At 40.1% G+C, this 18,904-nt stretch overlaps 1 protein-coding gene across 5 annotated transcripts in view; it reads left to right on the top strand.

The window, feature by feature from the left end:
• ccser2a (coiled-coil serine-rich protein 2a) overlaps positions 1-18,904 on the top strand; it is a 50,095-nt gene that overhangs the window by 20,011 nt on the left and 11,180 nt on the right. For 2 of the 5 annotated variants that reach the window (XM_058058272.1, XM_058058271.1), the window contains exons 6-10: positions 1,242-1,407; positions 3,654-3,725; positions 3,794-3,913; positions 8,978-9,115; positions 16,306-16,390. In XM_058058272.1, coding sequence (XP_057914255.1) covers positions 1,242-1,407; positions 3,654-3,725; positions 3,794-3,913; positions 8,978-9,115; positions 16,306-16,390 — 581 coding nt within the window. Of the gene's footprint in view, positions 1-1,241; positions 1,408-3,653; positions 3,726-3,793; positions 3,914-8,977; positions 9,116-13,694; positions 14,496-16,305; positions 16,391-18,904 lie in introns of those variants that run through there. The other 3 variants (XR_009120354.1, XM_058058273.1, XM_058058270.1) reach the window with 3 other exon arrangements.

The raw sequence follows: 18,904 nt of genomic DNA, 5'->3' as shown, positions 1-18,904 counted from the left end.
GTATACCCCCCGCAACCCCAGTGAGGATAAGCAGCATGGAAAATGGATGGATGGATGTGATTTTAGCCAAAAATTGGGACCAAAACCGAATCTTAATGAAAATTGGGGCTTTACAGTAGAAATAGTCCGTTCCAGGGTCAAACTGTGGTCACCATGAATAGTACATACTCTAACTTTTTCAACTGTTATACAAGTGTAAGAAGGCAGTTGAGCATTAGTAATTATTATCATGCAATTGTAAAAAGAAGTTAACCACTGTTAATAGTTGTCGGTACAAAAAATGCAGTCTAAGTCAGTGTCTAAACAGCGTCTAATGAGGATAAGCGGCATGGAAAATGGATGGATGGGATTTTAGCCAAAAATTAGGACCAAAACCAAATCTTAATGGAAATTTGGGCTTTATGAAAACCTAGGTTTTACTATGACAGTAGAAATAGTCCATTCCAGGGTCAAACTGTGGTCACCATGAATAGTACATACTCTTTTAGAGTACTTTTATACAAATGTAAGAAGAAGTACTGCACAGGCAGTTTAGCATTAGTAATTATGATCATGCAAGTGTAAAAAGAAGTTAACCACTGTTAATAGTTGTCGGTACAAAAAATGCAGTCTAAGTCCGTGTCTAAACAGCGTCTAATGAGGACAAGCGGCATGGAAAATGGATGGGATTTTAGCCAAAAATTAGGACCAAAACCCAATCTTAACAGTAGAAATAGTCCGTTCCAGGGTCAAACTGTGGTCACCATGAATTGTACACGCTCTTTTAGAGTAACTTTTTCAACTGTCATACAAGTGTAAGAAGGCAGTTTAGCATTAGTAATTATTATCATGCAAGTGTAAAAAGAAGTTAACCACTGTTAATAGTTGTCGGTAGTGTCCAAACTTTCTATACAGAAAATATTTTGCCATTTTGTGCATTAAAGATGGCCAATTCAATCAATTTTAAGTTTATATATGCTAGGTTATTTTAATAAAACATCCACATGTTAGCTTTTTCTTTAGCTTCATTCTTTCTTTTAATTAAAAAGAACTGATGGAACTCAGAAAGAACTCACGTCACTTCCACAAAAAGCCAAACAACAAGCTATGATCTCGTCTTGCGCGACCTCACAGGACGCCGTGCATTTGTGTCACTTTGGAAGCAACGTTTTCAAAATCTTGTCTTTTTGGAGGCTTCACCGCACTCTGCACAAAGTAAGGCTCCACACTTGACAGCCTTTTTTTTGTCTCGTCATTCGCAGGGCAAATTTCTTCCAGCACTACGACAGCTTCAAATCTTCACAGGCCGTCCCCTCTGAAGCGACACGGCAGGGCTTCACCGTGCTGGATGAAGCGTCGCTGCAACACATGAGCCAGGACTGCAGCTCGGTCAAGAAGCAGCTACTCAGGCTGAAAAAACTACTACAGGTACAAACCACGCACGCCATGATTGTTTTTTTACTTTTTGAGTGGGTGCCTGACTTCTGTGGGCAGGCCTGCGGTTGTTTGGATTTTGTTGTGGGGTCTTTTGTGACTTCTCGGATTCTCATTGGGTCATAACCCACCAGTGGAGGATCTCAGTAATGAATGAGGTCCTCAAAGTGTGCCAAAACAATACACTAATGTTGTTTATACCAAATTTTGAACCCACTCATCTGCATGACTCATCAAATTAAGTGGTATTTTTTTCCCCCAAATAGGCCAAATTCAGCCTCAAGTGGGTCGTTTTTTTTGTGTTTATGACCATTTTGAGATGACAAGAAGAAGAAAACTCAAACAACAGCTCAATGAGGGATGTGAGCAGCGGAATTAAACGGAAACATGCCCCGTGTAGTAAAATGGAAAGTGTGGAATGGCTTGGGCTTTTATAGTACGGATGGATGAGACAAAGTCTCTATTGAATGTTGCCAGTCATACAAATAAAACACCAATAACTCACTCTAACACTGATGGAAGTTGGAAAGAACCTGCACTAGAAATAAATGCATCCTGAAATACAACATATAGATTAAACCTTTTTTTTGTACAAAAAGTGAGTTGTGGATACCAATATTTTGTAAACATTCCGGCAAGATAATTTTATTGAATTTGTTTTGATTGAATTCTCAATTTGTAAAAGTACAGTATAAAGTAATGTAATATTTTACTTAGTTTTTATTCACGTTTTAGAGGAAATCTGTTGTTATCTGTTGTAATGTTAAATACTACACAATGTGTCTAGATGTTTTCCCAGTGATGACCACCCACGGTAAAATAGAAGGATATTTTAGGTTTTGTGTTTACATAAAAAGCTTATTATTATTTATTATTATTATTATTACTTTTTTCTTTACTAATTTTAAACTTATTTCAACTAAAATATCTGCTTAAAAAAAAAATCTTTTCTTGTTTTCTCATTTAATTGTATTATTGAAGGCTGCACGGTGGGCGAGTGGTTAGCGTGCCGACCTCGCAGCAAGGAGACCAGGGTTCAATTCCACCGGGTTTTCTCCGGGTACTCCGGTTTCCTCCCACATGCCAAAAACATGCTAGGTTAATTGGCGACTCCAAATTGTCCATAGGTATGAATGTGAGTGTGAATGGTTGTTTGTCTATATGTGCCCTGTGATTGGCTGGCCACCAGTCCAGGGTGTACCCCGCCTCTCGCCTGAAGACAGCTGGGATAGGCTCCAGCATAAACAACACAGTAATGGTTGTTTTACATGAAAATAACTATTTATTTACTAACATAACACCATTAACTATTTACAAATTTCACATTTGGGACTGAGACCCGGGTTCAATTCCACCCTCGATCATCTCTGTGTGGAGTTTGCATGTTCTCCCCGTGCATGCGTGGGTTTTCTCCGGGTACTCCGGTTTCCTCCCACATTCCAAAAACATGCTAGGTTAATTGGCGACTCCAAATTGTCCATAGGTATGAATGTGAGTGTGAATGGTTGTTTGTCTATATGTGCCCTGTGATTGGCTGGCCACCGGTCCAGGGTGTACCCCGCCTCTCGTCCAAAAGACAGCTGGGATAGGCTCCAGCACCCTCCGCGACCCTCGTGAGGAAAAGCGGTAGAAAATGAATGAATGTATTATTAAAATATGTCGAAGGCCAAAACAATTATGGGCTGCAAATGCCCACTGGGCCGCACTTTGGACACACCTGGACTAAATGCTGAACTAGCACATTATGGGGGTGTAGTAGTCATAAAAACGATAACACAGGCGACACAGTAGTGGTGCATGTTTTGGCAAATTTCCCCCTTTTGTGTGCTTTGGTTTAGGAACGGAAGACTTAGCTTTCCACATCCCGAGAGTTAATTTGTCAACCTAATAAGTTGGCTTGTGAGCTTATTCTGCACACAGAAGATAACCTCTGATCTGCCTTCTGGCAAAAAAAAAAACAACAACATGCAAATTCATTACCGCGTGTATTCCAGCAACTCGTTGACATTTATCCTTCATTGTGAAATAAAGGCGTTGAACGTTCCAAGAATATACTCTTGGAGATTGCGCCTAGGGTGAGGTATGTGCCGTCGGTGGCTGCCAGTCCAAGGCCAGATAGGGAGTGAATGTGTGAAGAAGTAAAATTATTCCACCTCACAACATTGCTCTTGAGGCATGCCTAAGGCTACTGTCATTGATTGTACTCACCGTGTACTTTGTGCGTTTTTGTGTGTTTCCAGCTCGAGGATACAGACTCGCCAGCAGCAGATGTTACTGAGGCGATTGAAAGCAATACCAATACTACGACACAGGTAGGAAAAATACGTCGTTTATATTATACATAGCATATATTGTAATATATGTAAACGTGTGTCTGCAGCTCGAGGAGCTGCTGAAGGAAGTGAACGTGCTGAGAGAAGAAGTGAAGACAAGAGACAAGACCATTGTTCAGCTCACTCTGCAGTGTCAGCAGCTGGAGCAGCAAAAGCGGGAGCAAACGGTAAAAATTCCGAGGAACTCCTTGACTGTTTATGACTGCAACATTCTTAGCTGTCTACCTAGGGATTTTGACTCCAAGTAAGGAACTCACACAAAAGGAAAGGAAACACTGTTTTTATGTTAATACAGGTTGGTCATTGAGAGGATAACAAGAAAAATACAAGTATAATTTACTTAGTACTGCATTTCTCTCCACGAAAAGCTCAGATATTTTGCTGTAAAAGCCTGATCGTGTCTTGATGAGCTTCTGTATATAATGCTCCATCTTGGCCGAAAACACATTTAAAGTCAATAGTCTTTCACTTGTATAGCACTTTTCCATGTTTGACACTGATAGCAACTGGGGGGCGGGGGGGGCAGCATCCACTCTACCACATTACCATGTGAGCGACGTCACCCCCTGGAGTACAATTCCATGGACAAATATATCAGTTTTTCTAACATTTTCATGGGCTGCACGGTGGTCGAGTGGTTAGCGCGCAGACCTCACAGCTTGGAGACCCGAGTTCAATCCCACATCTCGGTGTGGAGTTTGCATGTTCTCCCCCGTGCATGCGTGGGTTTCCTTCCACATTCCAAAAACATTAGCGACTCCAAATTGTCCATAGGTATGAATGTGAGTGTGAATGGTTGTTTGTCTATATGTGCCCTGTGATTGGCTGGCCACCAGTCCAGGGTGTACCCCGCCTCTCGCCTCGAAGACAGCTGGGATCGGCTCCAGCACCCCCCACGATCCTTGTGAGGATAAGCAGTAAACAATGACTGAATATTAGTTTATTTATTTTAGTTTTATTAACTAAATAAAACTAAAATAAATTAGATTTTAACTATTTTTGTACTGGACAGTGGAGGTTTCATGTTCTCCCTGTGAATGCGTGGGTTTTCTCCGGGTACTCCGGTTTCCTCCCACATTCCAAAAAAACATGCTAGGTTAATTGGCGACTCCAAATTGTCCATAGGTATGAATGTGAGTGTGAATGGTTGTTTGTCTATATGTGCCCTGTGATTGGCTGGCCACCAGTCCAGAGTGTACCCCGCCCCACATTCCAAAAACAGCTAGGATAGGTTCCAGCACCCCCGCGATCCTTGTGAGGATAAGCATTAGACAATGACTGAATATTAGTTTGTTTATTTTAGTTTTATTAACTAAATAAAACTAAAATAGATTAAAATAGACTAAATTAGATTTTAACTATTTTTGTACTGGACAGTGGAGGTTTCATGTTCTCCCCGTGAATGCGTGGGTTTTCTCCGGTTTCCTCCCACATTCCAAAAACATGCTAGGTTAATGTGAGTGTGTTGTTTGTCTATATGTGCCCTGTGATTGGCTGGCCACCAGTCCAGGGTGTTTCTCGCCCGAAGACAGCTGGGATAGGTTCCAGCACCCCCGATAACCCTTATGAGGATAAGTGGTAGAAAATGAATGAATGAATAACATTTTCATCATGACAGGTGAGCCTCCGCTGACCCCAAATTTTACTTTTGGGGTGATTTTATGCCCACTATGTCAACATGGGAAAATAAGACGACATATAAAAGTAAACACAAAAACTGCCCCAGCCCCCAAAGGGTTAATAATACTGCTGCTATGTGGTGTATATATCAGACAAATAATGGATACAAATAATAGATAATATGGATGAAAATACACACGGTGGCATGATGGTAAAAATGAAACACTACGCCGCTCACAAATGGGGGGTGGACATGCAAGACCAGCGGCGGCCAGTCACCTCTGTTCCGTCTGCTTTAAGTTCCCTCCGTCTGCAGCCTAACGCTCATTAGTTCCTTGAAGAGACTCCCCCTTGTGAGCCAAACAACCGCACGCCCGACTGACATTATTCAAATCCACCGCCACGTTCGGCAAATACCAAAATGTCAAAACGAGGCCTTCCAATTTTTTTTTTTTTTTTTTTTTTGACGTATCCCAATTAGAGCTACCACCCACCCAGCTGGGTCTTCCGCCCCGCGCAATATTGCTGCACCCTCGCCCTCAACAGGCGAATAGAAGGAGGAATGGCATTACTGGATATGGAAGCAGACAGGGAGTTAAAAGAAAATATATAGGATATTCTGATTATATTGGCTTCTGCATCCCGAGGTGAGAACCCACCAACCTACCTTTGAGGAAAAATACGATTTTTTTTTTTTTTTTGGCAGGGCTGTTTCAAATTGCCTGTCATCCCCTTGCAAAAAAAAAAAAAAAAAAAATCCTTGTTTATTTGGCCTTGAAATTGGCTGCATCAAGTTTCCACTAAAGCTGGCATAAAACTGTGACTTCCTGTCTGTTTTGTGCCGCGGAGCCAAGTTGTTGAGTCTGCAGCTTTGCCACGCAAGATGTGAGATTTAGAGCCCCCCCCCCCCCCCGTCTTCAGCCCCGGCGCCACAAAACTGCTTAGCAGATGATTCATTAGTTGATTAATAAGCTACTGTTGTGCTTCGACAACTAGTAACAAATGCATTCATGTGGATGTCGGCGAGCTACTGACACACTTTTTAACGACAATCTTGCCAATTCAGTAATTTCAGTCGTGTTAATAGCTTTTGTCAACATCAGCACGGTATTGTTAGCGTCACTTTTTAGTGATTGTAATACAGTATGTACTCTATCACGTCCCTCACAAAACAAAGTTGCGACTGTTTGTGACATCCTGAAGTAAAAACCTCCTTCCCCATGGACACGATACCACCTCAGATCCGCCTGTAGTTAGTTGAGCCCAAGAAAAACAAAACAAAACAGGCTTCGCTACACATCTTAAAACCTGCAGAGCTTTTATTACCACATTTAAAGGTCCCCCATCATCCAAAAATGATTTATTTAATGCTTTTCTAACAGCAATATGGGTCCCTAGAATCTGTTTATGGGCACCGATACTGAGAAAAATCATATCACTTGTTTGCTTCACTTTTGAGAGAAGAGGTACAAGAAGTTGCGACTTTTCATGACCTTATAATGGAAAAAAACTTCCAACACGATAACGATTTTAGATGAGCCCGGCTCGTGTACATGCTCAAGAAAAACAAACATCTTCGCCATACATGTTAAAATGAAGCCTGGGGTGTGTCACGTTTTGGCATGGTCGTGTAGTGTAGCGACCCCACGATGCACAGATGAGGAGGATCCAAATGTAGATAAAAATGGCTTTACTCACTTGCATGCCCGACGGAAAAAAAAAAAACGACAATGATCCGACAAGGATAATTTATACTGCCGCCTACAGAGAACATACTAACTCCTTATTTCTAAAATCACAAATACTTCAACAAATACTTCATACAGCTAAAATAATGCATAAGGCTAAAAATAACCAATTAGCTGAAAAATGTCATCCAATACTTCTCTACAAGAGAGGAGAAATATGATCTCAGGGAAGAAGTACATTTGAAACACTTATATGCTAGGACTACGTTAAAAAGCCATAGCATTTCAGTATGTGGAATCAAACTATGGAATGGATTGAGTAAGGAAATCAAACAATGCAAACAACGATGAGCCAATTCAAGAAACAATACAAGCAGTTGATGTTTGCTAAATACAAGGATGAAGAGTCTTGAACCAGTCATGATGTGCTATATATATCACTATATTGACACTTACTATGGTACCCATTATGTCATTGGATACTCATATCACCTCGTACTTTGGTATGTGACAAAAATAAAAAAAATTATAAAAATTATAATTAAAAAATTATAAAAAGAATTAAAAATTATAAAAAAAATGAAAAATCATAAAAACAATTATAAAAAATAATAAAACAAATTAATTTTTTTTAAAAATTATATTGGGAATGGTCATATGACCTCGTACTCGTGACAAAAAAATAAAATTTTTTAAAAAATTAAAAAATAATAATAAATAACTTAATATTAGGAAAGCAGGAAGTGAACAAATGTAACAGTTACTGATTGTAAAAGTACCAGATGGAGGGGTAGGATTTAATAAGCTTTGCTTCTTCCTACTCCTTTTGGACATGTGGAACTGTGAACTGATTATGTGATGCATTCAATTGTAATCTGATGCATGTTCAAATGAAATTAAACCATTACAACAGAAAGAGCACACACCGAACTAAATAGACTGGTTGAAAATTAGAAACAGGTATGGAAGATACAAAAGCAGGGAAACGGAAACAAGGCAGGACAGGAGGAAGTGGGTACCAAAATAAGAGGAACTAAGGCACGAAAAGGAAACTGAGCTCGAAAGGGAACAAAGGAAGTAGTGGCAAAATAAGGGCGTAGACACAGGAACAGAGGAAAAGAGGAAAACTAAGAGAGCTTTTCTGACCACATTTAAAGGTCCCCTGTTATGCAAGAATGATATTTAATGCTATTGTAATAGCAATATGTGCTATTGTGTTTATTGTGTTTATATGTGTTTATGAGCACCAAAATCAGCTCAACTTGTGTAATTTGAACGCATGCACACGTGCAAAATGGCTGGGATTGAAGGAGTTCTGTTATGTTATATAGTACGTGATATATGTTAGCTTGTTAGCATTAAAGTACAAAACAGACACAGAAACAGCACATTCCCAGTAGGGATAAACCAAAAGGACTTTTAAACAGTAAATTCCAGCATCTTTTGGAAAAGGTCCAATATACTATATAGTGTGACCTCGTGATGCGTTCGTGAAACCACCTTTTAAGTCCCGTTTTAGACCAATATAGACTATACTGATTGGTGATTACTGTGTACAATGTGCGCGTGGGTGGTTTCTCGGCCGTGTTTTTAACATTCTAATACACCCACTTGACCTACGCTTGGCACGGGAGTGCTTTGTTAAAAGTAGCACAGACTGAAAAGCATATCGAATGAAGAGATTTCAGGCTCTACATTATTTAACAGAGGAGTTTAGATTGGCCTCATTCCACTCTGGCTGTTCAAAAAAAAAAACACCAAAGACGCCTTGACGCTTTGAGTTGCACTAGATTCCGAGATTATCCTTTTTGCCTCGTGGCAGGCGCGGCTAAATTAGGATTGTGGTTTTGAATTCACTGTGATTTTCCGACATTTATGTGGACTTTCTGTTTTGGTTCCATTTTTTTTTTTTTGCCTCTTCAGATCGCTCAAGGACGGCAGGTACGGTGTCAGTGCCACCAGCAGAGGGCGCCGTCGCTTCTACGACAGCCCGGCGACAAGCGAACGCATCACCGTTATGACAAAGCCACCCAGACACACTGGAGACCTCCAAACCAGTCCGTGAGTCCACATGGGTCTACTTTTCATTCATTCATTCATTCATTTTCTACCGCTTTTCCTCACAAGGGTCGCGGGGGGTGCTGGAGCCTATCCCAGCTGTCTTCGGGCGTAAGGCGGGGTACACCCTGGACTGGTCGCCAGCCAATCACAGGGCACATATAGACAAACAACCATTCACACTCACATTCATACCTATGGACAATTTGGAGTCACCAATTAACCTAGCATGTTTTTGGAATGTGGGAGGAAACCGGAGTACCCGGAGAAAACCCACGCATGCACGGGGAGAACATGCAAACTCCACACAGAGATGCCCGAGGGTGGGATTGAACCCTGGTCTCCTAGCTGTGAGGTCTGCGCGCTAACCCCTAGGGTTAACCCCGCCTGGGTCTACTTTTATTTAACAAAATCTAAATGATCATGAACAGATCGCTGAGTCACTATAATAAACTGCCAGCTTCCTGTGTGGGGCGACGACCCCCCCCCCCCCCTCCCCGTAGGAGGACATTTTATTGTCACATTGCCTCACGCTTTTAATAGCCGGGGCGGCTTGGGAGGCGTGTGATGGAAGGAATTTAAAAAAGTGTAGCAAACACCCTCCTGAACTGTTTCTATGACTCCATGGGAAGGACTGGGCAAGCTTCCGAACTATGGTAAGCACCCTGTTGTGTGCTTTTACTGTTGTCATGGCAACTAGCTTATTCTTCCCAATGGGCAGCAGCAGCATCCTCCTTGCCGCTTGTGTCCTGAAGTGATGCACATTCATTAACCCTTAAGAAGTTAAGAAGCTGACAAATAAACATGCCGACATGTTTAAGTGTCAGAAATTAATATCAGTATTTGATTTTTTATTATTGTTGTTTGGTACTGAGAAGATTTTTATAACTTTTTTCTACTTTTAAAGAGCCAGTCATTTAAAACTACTCCAGCATATGAAAGAATATTTTAATAGTTAATTGAGGGTTAGTATGTTTACAAAACTGCAGTTTTTTTAATTAAGAAAAAAAGCACTACAGTAAACGCATAAAAATATAGAAACACATACACACTTTTATCAAACGTCAATATAGAAACACATATAGACAAACAACCATTCACACTCACATTCATACCTATGGACAATTTGGAGTCGTCCATTAACCTAGCATGTTTTTGGAATGTGGGAGGAAACCGGAGTACCTGGAGAAAACCCACGCACATGCAAATTCCACACAGAGATGGCCGAGGGTGGGATTGAACCCGTGTCTCCTCGCTGTGAGGTCTGCGCTAACCACTCGACCGCATTGCAGCCCGTGATTAATAATGATTAATTAATTTTAAATGATTAATTAAGTTTGGAATGTGTGAGGAAACCGGAGTATCCGGAGAAAACATGCAAACTCCACACAGAGATGGCCGAGGGTGGGATTGAACTCGGGTCTCCTAGCTGTGAGGTCTGCGTGCTAACCACTCGTCCGCCGTGCAGCCCTTTTCCTCATAATATTATGACTTAATTCTTTTATTAATTTTCTACCACTGGAGCCTATCCCAGCTGTCTTCGGGCGAGAGGCGGGGTACAACCTGGACTGGTGGCCAGCCAATCACAGGGCACATATAGACAAACAACCATTCACACTCTCATTCATACCTATGGACAATTTGGAGTCGCTAATTAACCTAGCATGTTTTTGGAATGTGGGAGGAAACCGTAGTACCCGGAGAAAACCCACGCATGCACAGGGAGAACATGCAAACTCCACACAGAGATTGCCAATGGAGGAATCGAACTCGGGTCTCATAAAGATAATGAAGATTCTTAATATTTTGACACTTTCTTTCTTTTTTTCCTTTCATTTTCTACCACTTAAAAGTTAGTTTCTAACTTTTCTCCATTCCTTAGTAATCAGCAGTGGAACATAGATAAGTTTCAGGAAAATATCAGTTCCCAACTAAAAAAAGAGAGCATAACTTTCATTTTGACACAAATTTTTTTTTTTTGCTCCACACAGAGATGCCCGAGGGTGGAATTGAACCCTGGTCTTCTAGCTGTGAGGTCTGCACGCTAACCACTTGCTAACCAAATCTTACCATAAAATGTTATGTTAGTTTATGATAAGATAAATTAATTTCCAATGGGACACAAAGAATAAATGTGTCAGTTTTGGGGTTTTTAGGCTAATTTAAGGAAGTTTTGACACAGCACAAAACGTCCCCAGGATCTCGTCAGCCATACAGCTACGTCAACCTAAACATGGCGTCATCAGTATTGTGTTCTCCCCCCCCCCCCAACACACACACACACTCCTTCCTTTCTAAAGTGCCCTTTTCCTGTTGATTTTTCTCTGTGACATTTATTAAAGTGCTGCCTTATCAGGCGGCTGGAGTGGCCCGATGCCCCGTGGCGGTGTTACGGAGTGCGGAGATCAGCCATGCAACATTCTCATGTCAAAGGTCACCGGCGGTAATGATTTTTTTTATTGTACTACCTTAATGCCGATAGCAGCAGCAGGTTAAGTGAGCGAGCAGGCGCTGCAGTAGATTACAGTAAATAACAGTGTGGAGTTTATTGTGGATTAGTATTTGTAGTAGTAGACTAGTGCAGTACTCGGCTGCAACCAGCAGGGGTGCTGATGAGTCAATCTGGAATGTTTTGAAGTGGTGATTTCAGCTCAGTACTCGATGACGAATGATTGAAGGTTGATTAGAGTCTACGTTTTTTTTTTTCAGTTCACTCCCGACTGCTCTCATTTCAGTCTGTCTGTCTTCAGTCTAATTTTCAGTCCAAATTTACGATGAGGAAAAGTAGCAGAGACGTGATGTTTGGAGGTGGCAAATGTTGGAAATCGTTGTCGCAGCAGGAAGCGCTTGTTGATTGAAGCTAACTGCTGCTGCTTAAATGTCAATTGTAGGGAGAAAAAAACCAAAAAACAATATTGTTGAATGGTTCCCAGAGGCAATCTGAGCAGAGGGAAATGTTTTTCTCTGCTTACTCAGCCTCTCGGCAAACCAAACCAAAAGCTGTAATATGCTATTTTGTGCTGGTGCTTCAATTGTTCATCCTGACCCGAGTATTGTACTATTATCATTTTATCATTTTATAACACAGTGTTCTCTGCATATTATTTATCCATTGAACTTGTTTCATTACATATTATATAAATCTTTTCATTTTATAATATATTAATATTATTATAATAATAATAATATCATGTATTATATATATGTATATATTATACTATAGTATTCATAATTTGTAGAATAATTCAGACACATACAAAATGCACTAAATCATTTAAATAAATATAACAATGGGTAAATAAAAATGCCACTGTAAGTAATGATTATTATGATTATTATGATTATTATGATTATTATGATAGCACTTGGTTTGTTGCAATTTATTTGTGTATATAAAAAACAATTATATAAAATATACATCCGATTTTATATATATATGTAATAAATAAATATTGTACATACAATATATACTGTATATAATTTTTTACAATTTATAAACTTTTGTAATTAAATTAAATTAATTTAATGTAAATGTAATTAATAATTTATTCAATAATAAAGTGAAATAAATGGTGTTTACTTTTTTAAATTAATGTATTTATATAATGAAAATTATGTATTAAATTTCTTCTCTTAATTGAGTACAATAATTAGTGATAAGATAACTATATCAACATAATACTCTTGTTCATTGTATAATTCATATGAGTGGCTCATAAATAATAACGGTATGCTAATAAATAAAATATAAAATATAAATTAATATAACAAAAAATACACTCTTAATACTATAAATATATATGTCGTTAAATATTATGATTATTACCGCTAAGTTTTTAATATAGTAACGCAATAAATCATACATATTATTAATAATAAATAATAATAAATAATAATAAATAATAATAAATAATAATAAATAATAATAAATAATAATAAATAATAATAAATAATAATAAATAATAATAAATAATAATAAATAATAATAAATAATAAATCATGTAGAATTCATGATATAAATAAAAAAAACATAATTTCAATACATAATACAATGAACGCATAACAATCAATAAAAATCTGGAAATGACACATGAATAAAAACGTGATGATTACATTCTGCTCCTGGCACTCTCTGCTGTTGAGTAAAGCCACCTCATGACGAAACACCATCGTGTGTGTTGCGGGTGACTCAGCAGTTAATCACACTTAAGGAGTGTGCGGCTCGCCTCGTTAGCGGCGGCGATAAGGCAAACAAGGGCAACACAGGTGGCGTGGCGTTGTCATCATCATCAGTGGCTGCAAAGGTGGATCACCTCCTACGCTCTCTCTCTCTATCTCTCGCTCTCCTTTTCCAAACATCCTCCCTTCATCCGTCCCCCGCTGTGACCGCCTCGCTTTTGGTCTTACTTTCTTTTAACTCTTCTTTAATTAGCTTGATGCCATCCATCCACACACACCACATGAGTTGGGAATCAGGAGGATTGAGTTGAAGGGAGTTAGTGATCAAGCTGATGGATGATGATGATGATGATGATGTTAAAAGAAGCCGTCAGAAATGGAGGACTTTTTCTCTCTCTGTCAGTGTTTCTGTCCGCTTGCATCAGTGCACACATGCACAGTCACAGCACACGCTCGGTGACAGGTGAGGATCCAAACTCGGGGAAGTGAGACATCGTGGACAAAGACCAAAAGGTATCAAGAGCTGTGTGTAGTGGATTAGACAGTTCAAGTAGGAGGTGTGTGTGTGTGTGTGTGTGTGTGTGTCCTCGGGGCACTCCATTTTTTTTTTTTTTTCCTCCTCCCAAATTACTGATGTGATGTAAGATCACAGCCCAAATCTCTCTCTCCCTTTGCATTTAAATTCCCGTCCTGCTTCATCAACTTGCACCATCTGCTTGTGGGACCGTGCGGGCCCCTGCGGTGAGGTGACGTCTGGTGACATGCCAGCAGTTCTCCATCAGAGACACGCGCTATTTATACTCCGCAAAAAAAAAAATATATATATAAAAGGCGACACTTTAGGTTGAGCTCAACTCAAAGATGGAAAACTTTTTCTCTGGTCACCAAAGGCCTATCTCGCTCAAATATTATCAGCCACTACCAGACACCCCCCCCCCTTCCAGTGTCGGCCTTTTGGAGGATTTGGACTCATATTTCAAGGAACATGGAATATTGTGTTCTAGAGCTATATAAACATGGAGCACGCCAAAAGAAACATTAAACGCTTGTCATTCAATGTTTTTAGTAACCAGCAGTAGAACATATATCAGTAGGTTTCAGGAAAATATAATTTTGGCACAAATGTACCCGTATACTGTATATATTTAGCCATTTACATTTAAAAAAACATTTATTTACAAATATGACACCATGAAGCTGCACAGTGGAGAAGTGGTTAGCACGCAGGCCTCACAGCTAGGAGCCCTGAGTTCAATCCCACCCTCGGGCATCTCTGTGTGGAGTGTGCATGTTTTTTTTTTCCGGGTACTCCGGTTTCCTCCCACATTCCAAAAACATGCTAGGTTAATTAGCGACTCCAAATTGTCCATAGGTATGAATGTGAGTGTGAATGGTTGTTTGTCTATATGTGCCCTGTGATTGGCTGGCCACCAGTCCAGGGTGTACCCCGCCTCTCACCGCAAGACGGCTGGGATAGGCTCCAGCACCCTTGTGACCCTCGTGAGGATAAGCGGTAGAAAATGAATGAATGAATGAATCTTCATACTACATGTTCTTCTTGTAATATTTGGACTTTATTACCATAGTATTTCTTTAATATTTAACATTCCCAAAGCTACTATACTTCTAGATTTAGTTGGTTTATCATTATATTACAACTTTATGGTAACTTCTTTCATATTTCAACTTTGGTTAATCGGCGACTCCAAATTGTCCATAGGTATGAATGTGAGTGTGAATGGTTGTTTGTCTATATGTGCCCTGTGATTGGCTGGCCACCAGTCCAGGGTGTACCTCTTGCCTCTTGCCCGAAGACAGCTGGGATAGGCTCCAGCACCCCCCGTGACCCTCGTGAGGATAAGCGGTAGAAAATGAATGAATGAATGAATCTTCATACTACATGTTCTTCTTCTAATATTTGGACTTTGTTCCCATAATATTTCTTTAATATTTAACATTCCCAAAGCTACTGTAATTCTAGATTTAGTTGGTTTATCATTATATTACAACTTTATGGTAACTTCTTTAATATTTCAACTTTGGTTAATCGGCGACTCCAAATTGTCCCTAGGTCCATCATATAAAACCTGTTTAACATGAGTACTACTCTGGAGACATAGCACCCCTATAGTCACTTTTCCACTCCTGTCGCCCAATATAGTCGACATCCGAACATAAAATATGACATATAACACATAAATAAAACTCATGCTTGTGCGTGTTGCAGTCAGTGTTGACATCAAAGTTGAGTTTTAGCTGGGCTAAATGCTAACATATTAGCATTGCAATTATTATTATCATTATTATTATTATTATTATATTATTCTAATTCTAAAATCAAACCTGCAATAAAAGCCTGTTGTTGCAGCGATCAAGTCTGGTGCTTGTGTATCTCAGTGGAGATTACAGTAACAGTAACATTACCGACACCTTCAAGGAACCACATCTCCCCTTAAGTGTCAGCAGCACTCGTGTTGCCCCAGACCATCCACTATACTTAACTGTAGTCAAGTATCAATTATTTTGCTAGTAACTTATCCAAATACTAACTACTCCCAAGTGTACTTACTAAAGTTTTTTTGTAGTATTAACAAGATACGCTGGGTGTACTAGTGATACTCACTAGGTAGTTACGCAACAGTGTTGTTTTGATGGCGTGGTTGAGTCGCTCTCTGCAAGTCATTACCGAATCGGCCTTTAAGGGTCGATTCTCTGTGGGATCTCATTAAAAGCCGCACGGTGATGGATAAAATATGTCTACTTCATCTTGCACCGTGGAAGCACGTCACGTTGACAGGTGACACAGCGCTGTGGGCCAAAGGATGCTACGTGTGAGTTTGATGCCTTCGCAGAGGGCAGCGGGGAATGTTTGGCCTCGTGTTGCGCGTCGTACCTGTTGAATTAGCTGTGAAAATATACACAGTGGATGGCTGATGTTGTGTTGGCGTGTGTGTGTGTGTGTGTGTGTGTGTTTGTCATGCTTTGTCTTGTGTGTTTTCTCTCTCTCTGCGTAGGGTGCGCTGCCCTCCCCCTCGCCACCCCCGTGGCAGGCACAGCACCAGGCCTTGACCTGTACCAGCATGCCCCAGCGCAGACAGAGTGAGTCACTAACACAACAATGCTTTTTTTTTTTTTGCTGTCTTTTCACAAAACTACTTTTCTCATCTCCTGCAATTTTCCAGGCTTTTATGGTCTCTATTTATATTTTTTTACTTTAATTACACGCTGTGCACAGCACATTGGCTTTCTCCCTTGAATCTCGATTTTACAATTAGAGTAATTCTCACAAGAATTTAGTATCATAATGTACTGTAATTAGTTTCCGCATTATGTTATGTTACGGTCATATATCAAAATAGACCAAAATGTACTTCATTCATTCATTTTCTACCGCTTTTTCCTCACGAGGGTCGCGGAGGGGGGTGCTGGAGCCTATTCTAGTTGTCTTCGGGCGAGAGGCGAGATACACTCTGGACTGGTGGCCAGCCAATCACAGGGCACATATAGACAAACAACCATTCACACTCACATTCATACCTATGGACAATTTGGAGTCGCTAATTAACCTAGCATGTTTTTGGAATGTGGGAGGAAACCGGAGTACCCGGAGAAAACCCACGCATGCACGGGGAGAACATGCAAACTCCACACAGAGATGGCTGAGGGTGGAATTGAACCCTGGTCTCAGTTCCAAATGTGAAATTTGTAAATAGTTAATTGTGTTATGTTAGTAAATAAATAGTTATTTTTATGTAAAACAACCATTTTTGTGTTGTTTATGCTGGAGCCTATCCCAGCTGTCTTCGGGCGAGAGGCGGGGTACACCCTGGACTGGTCGCTAGCCAATCACAGGGCACATATAGACAAACAACCATTCACACTCACATTCATACCTATGGACAATTTGGAGTCGCTAATTAACCTAGCATGTTTTTGGAATGTGGGAGGAAACCGGAGTATAGCATAGAAAGCATAGAAAAGTTATCTACAATGCACTTTTTAACCACTATTAGAGCCCTGTAGACAAACACTAACACCCCTATAGTCAGCTTTACACTCGCATTACATGAAAACTTACACATTAGCATTAGGAATGCCGAATGCTAACATTACTGAGTATTACATATCATTTATTTTTCAATAATCACAAAACGATGATCATTCATTCATTCATTTTCTACCGCTTATCCTCACCAGAGTCGCGGGGGGATGCTGGAGCCTATTCCACACCCTGGAGCCAGCCAATCACAGGGCATATATAGACAAACATTAACCTAGCATGTTTTTTTGGAATGTGGGAGGAAACCGGAGTACCCGGAGAAAACCCACGCATGCACGGGGAGAACATGCAAACTCCACACAGAGATGGCCAATGGCGGAATCGAACTCGGGTCTCTTAAAGATGATGAAGATTCTTAATATTTTGACACTTTTTCTTTCTTTCTTTTTTTCATTTTCTACCGGTTAAAAGTTTGTTTCTACCTTTTTCCATTCCTTAGTAATCAGCAGTGGAACATAGATAAGTTTCAGGAAAATATCAGTTCCCAACTAAAAAAAAAGAGCATAACTTTCATTTTGACACAATTTTTTTTTTTTGCTTTTGTGACAACTCCAAACAACACAACACAAACAAGCATTGTGGAATTGAACCCTGGTCTCCTAGCTGTGGGGTCTGCGCGCTAACCACTCGCCCACCGTGCCGCCCACCAGATGTACTTTATCCCCCAAAATTCCACACCCAGCAGAGCAGTTTTTTTTCAAATAGCAGTACATGTATTTAAAAATCGAATACTATGATTTCACAATACACAGGAACAAAGCTGCGGTGTCGCTACAATAGAAAGCAGGTGAAAAATAACAACAATTGCATGGCAGGAAATACGCAATTGAAAAGCAAAAAAAAAAAAAGACTAAGGAAACAAAGAGAAGCTACGTTCTCCTCTTTTCATGAATCCCCCACGGTGCTTTGGAATCAAAAGAGGAGGTGAAAATAAACGCATCGCATTGTTGGAGAACGTGCCAGGTTTTATTTCGGCGTCGTGGAGTGCTCTTGTGATTTCTATCAGCTCTTTTTTTTTTTTTTCCCTGACAAATGCGTCAACGCCACATTTAGTTTCCCACCATCACTACCACCACCACCACCAGCGGCGCGTTGCATAAGTGGAATGATGTGCGTGCAGCGAGAGAAAAGGAAAGTGGGAAAGAATAGAACTTCAGAAATTGAAGACGGTTTTGATTTTATTGTTTAGTGTGCACTGGAAATTACAGGCATTAACTATGGTATATATATATATATTTTTGACGGTATACCTTTAAGGGAGGGGTCGGGAACCTTTTTGGCTAAGAGAGACGTGAAAGGCACATATTTAAAAATGTACATATTTAAAAATGTATTTCTGTTTGAGTTATATCATATTTTTCCACATTTTTCCATATTTCTAAACGGATTGATAGGTTCTCGAGAGCGAGCCTTTTGTGTCCGTGGTCGTTCATCCACAAACTGATCTGTTTATATGATGCAATGCTAAAGTAAATCTGCAGGCCCATCGGTGCATAGTTAGCATAGTTAGCACACATCGCAGCTGCGTATTCGCTGGCCTAAAGGAAACATGT

This window comes from Doryrhamphus excisus, chromosome 20 (assembly GCF_030265055.1).
Source record: "Doryrhamphus excisus isolate RoL2022-K1 chromosome 20, RoL_Dexc_1.0, whole genome shotgun sequence".
NCBI classification, from domain to species: Eukaryota; Metazoa; Chordata; class Actinopteri; order Syngnathiformes; family Syngnathidae; genus Doryrhamphus; species Doryrhamphus excisus.
This window is presented reverse-complemented; position numbering and strand designations above follow the sequence as displayed.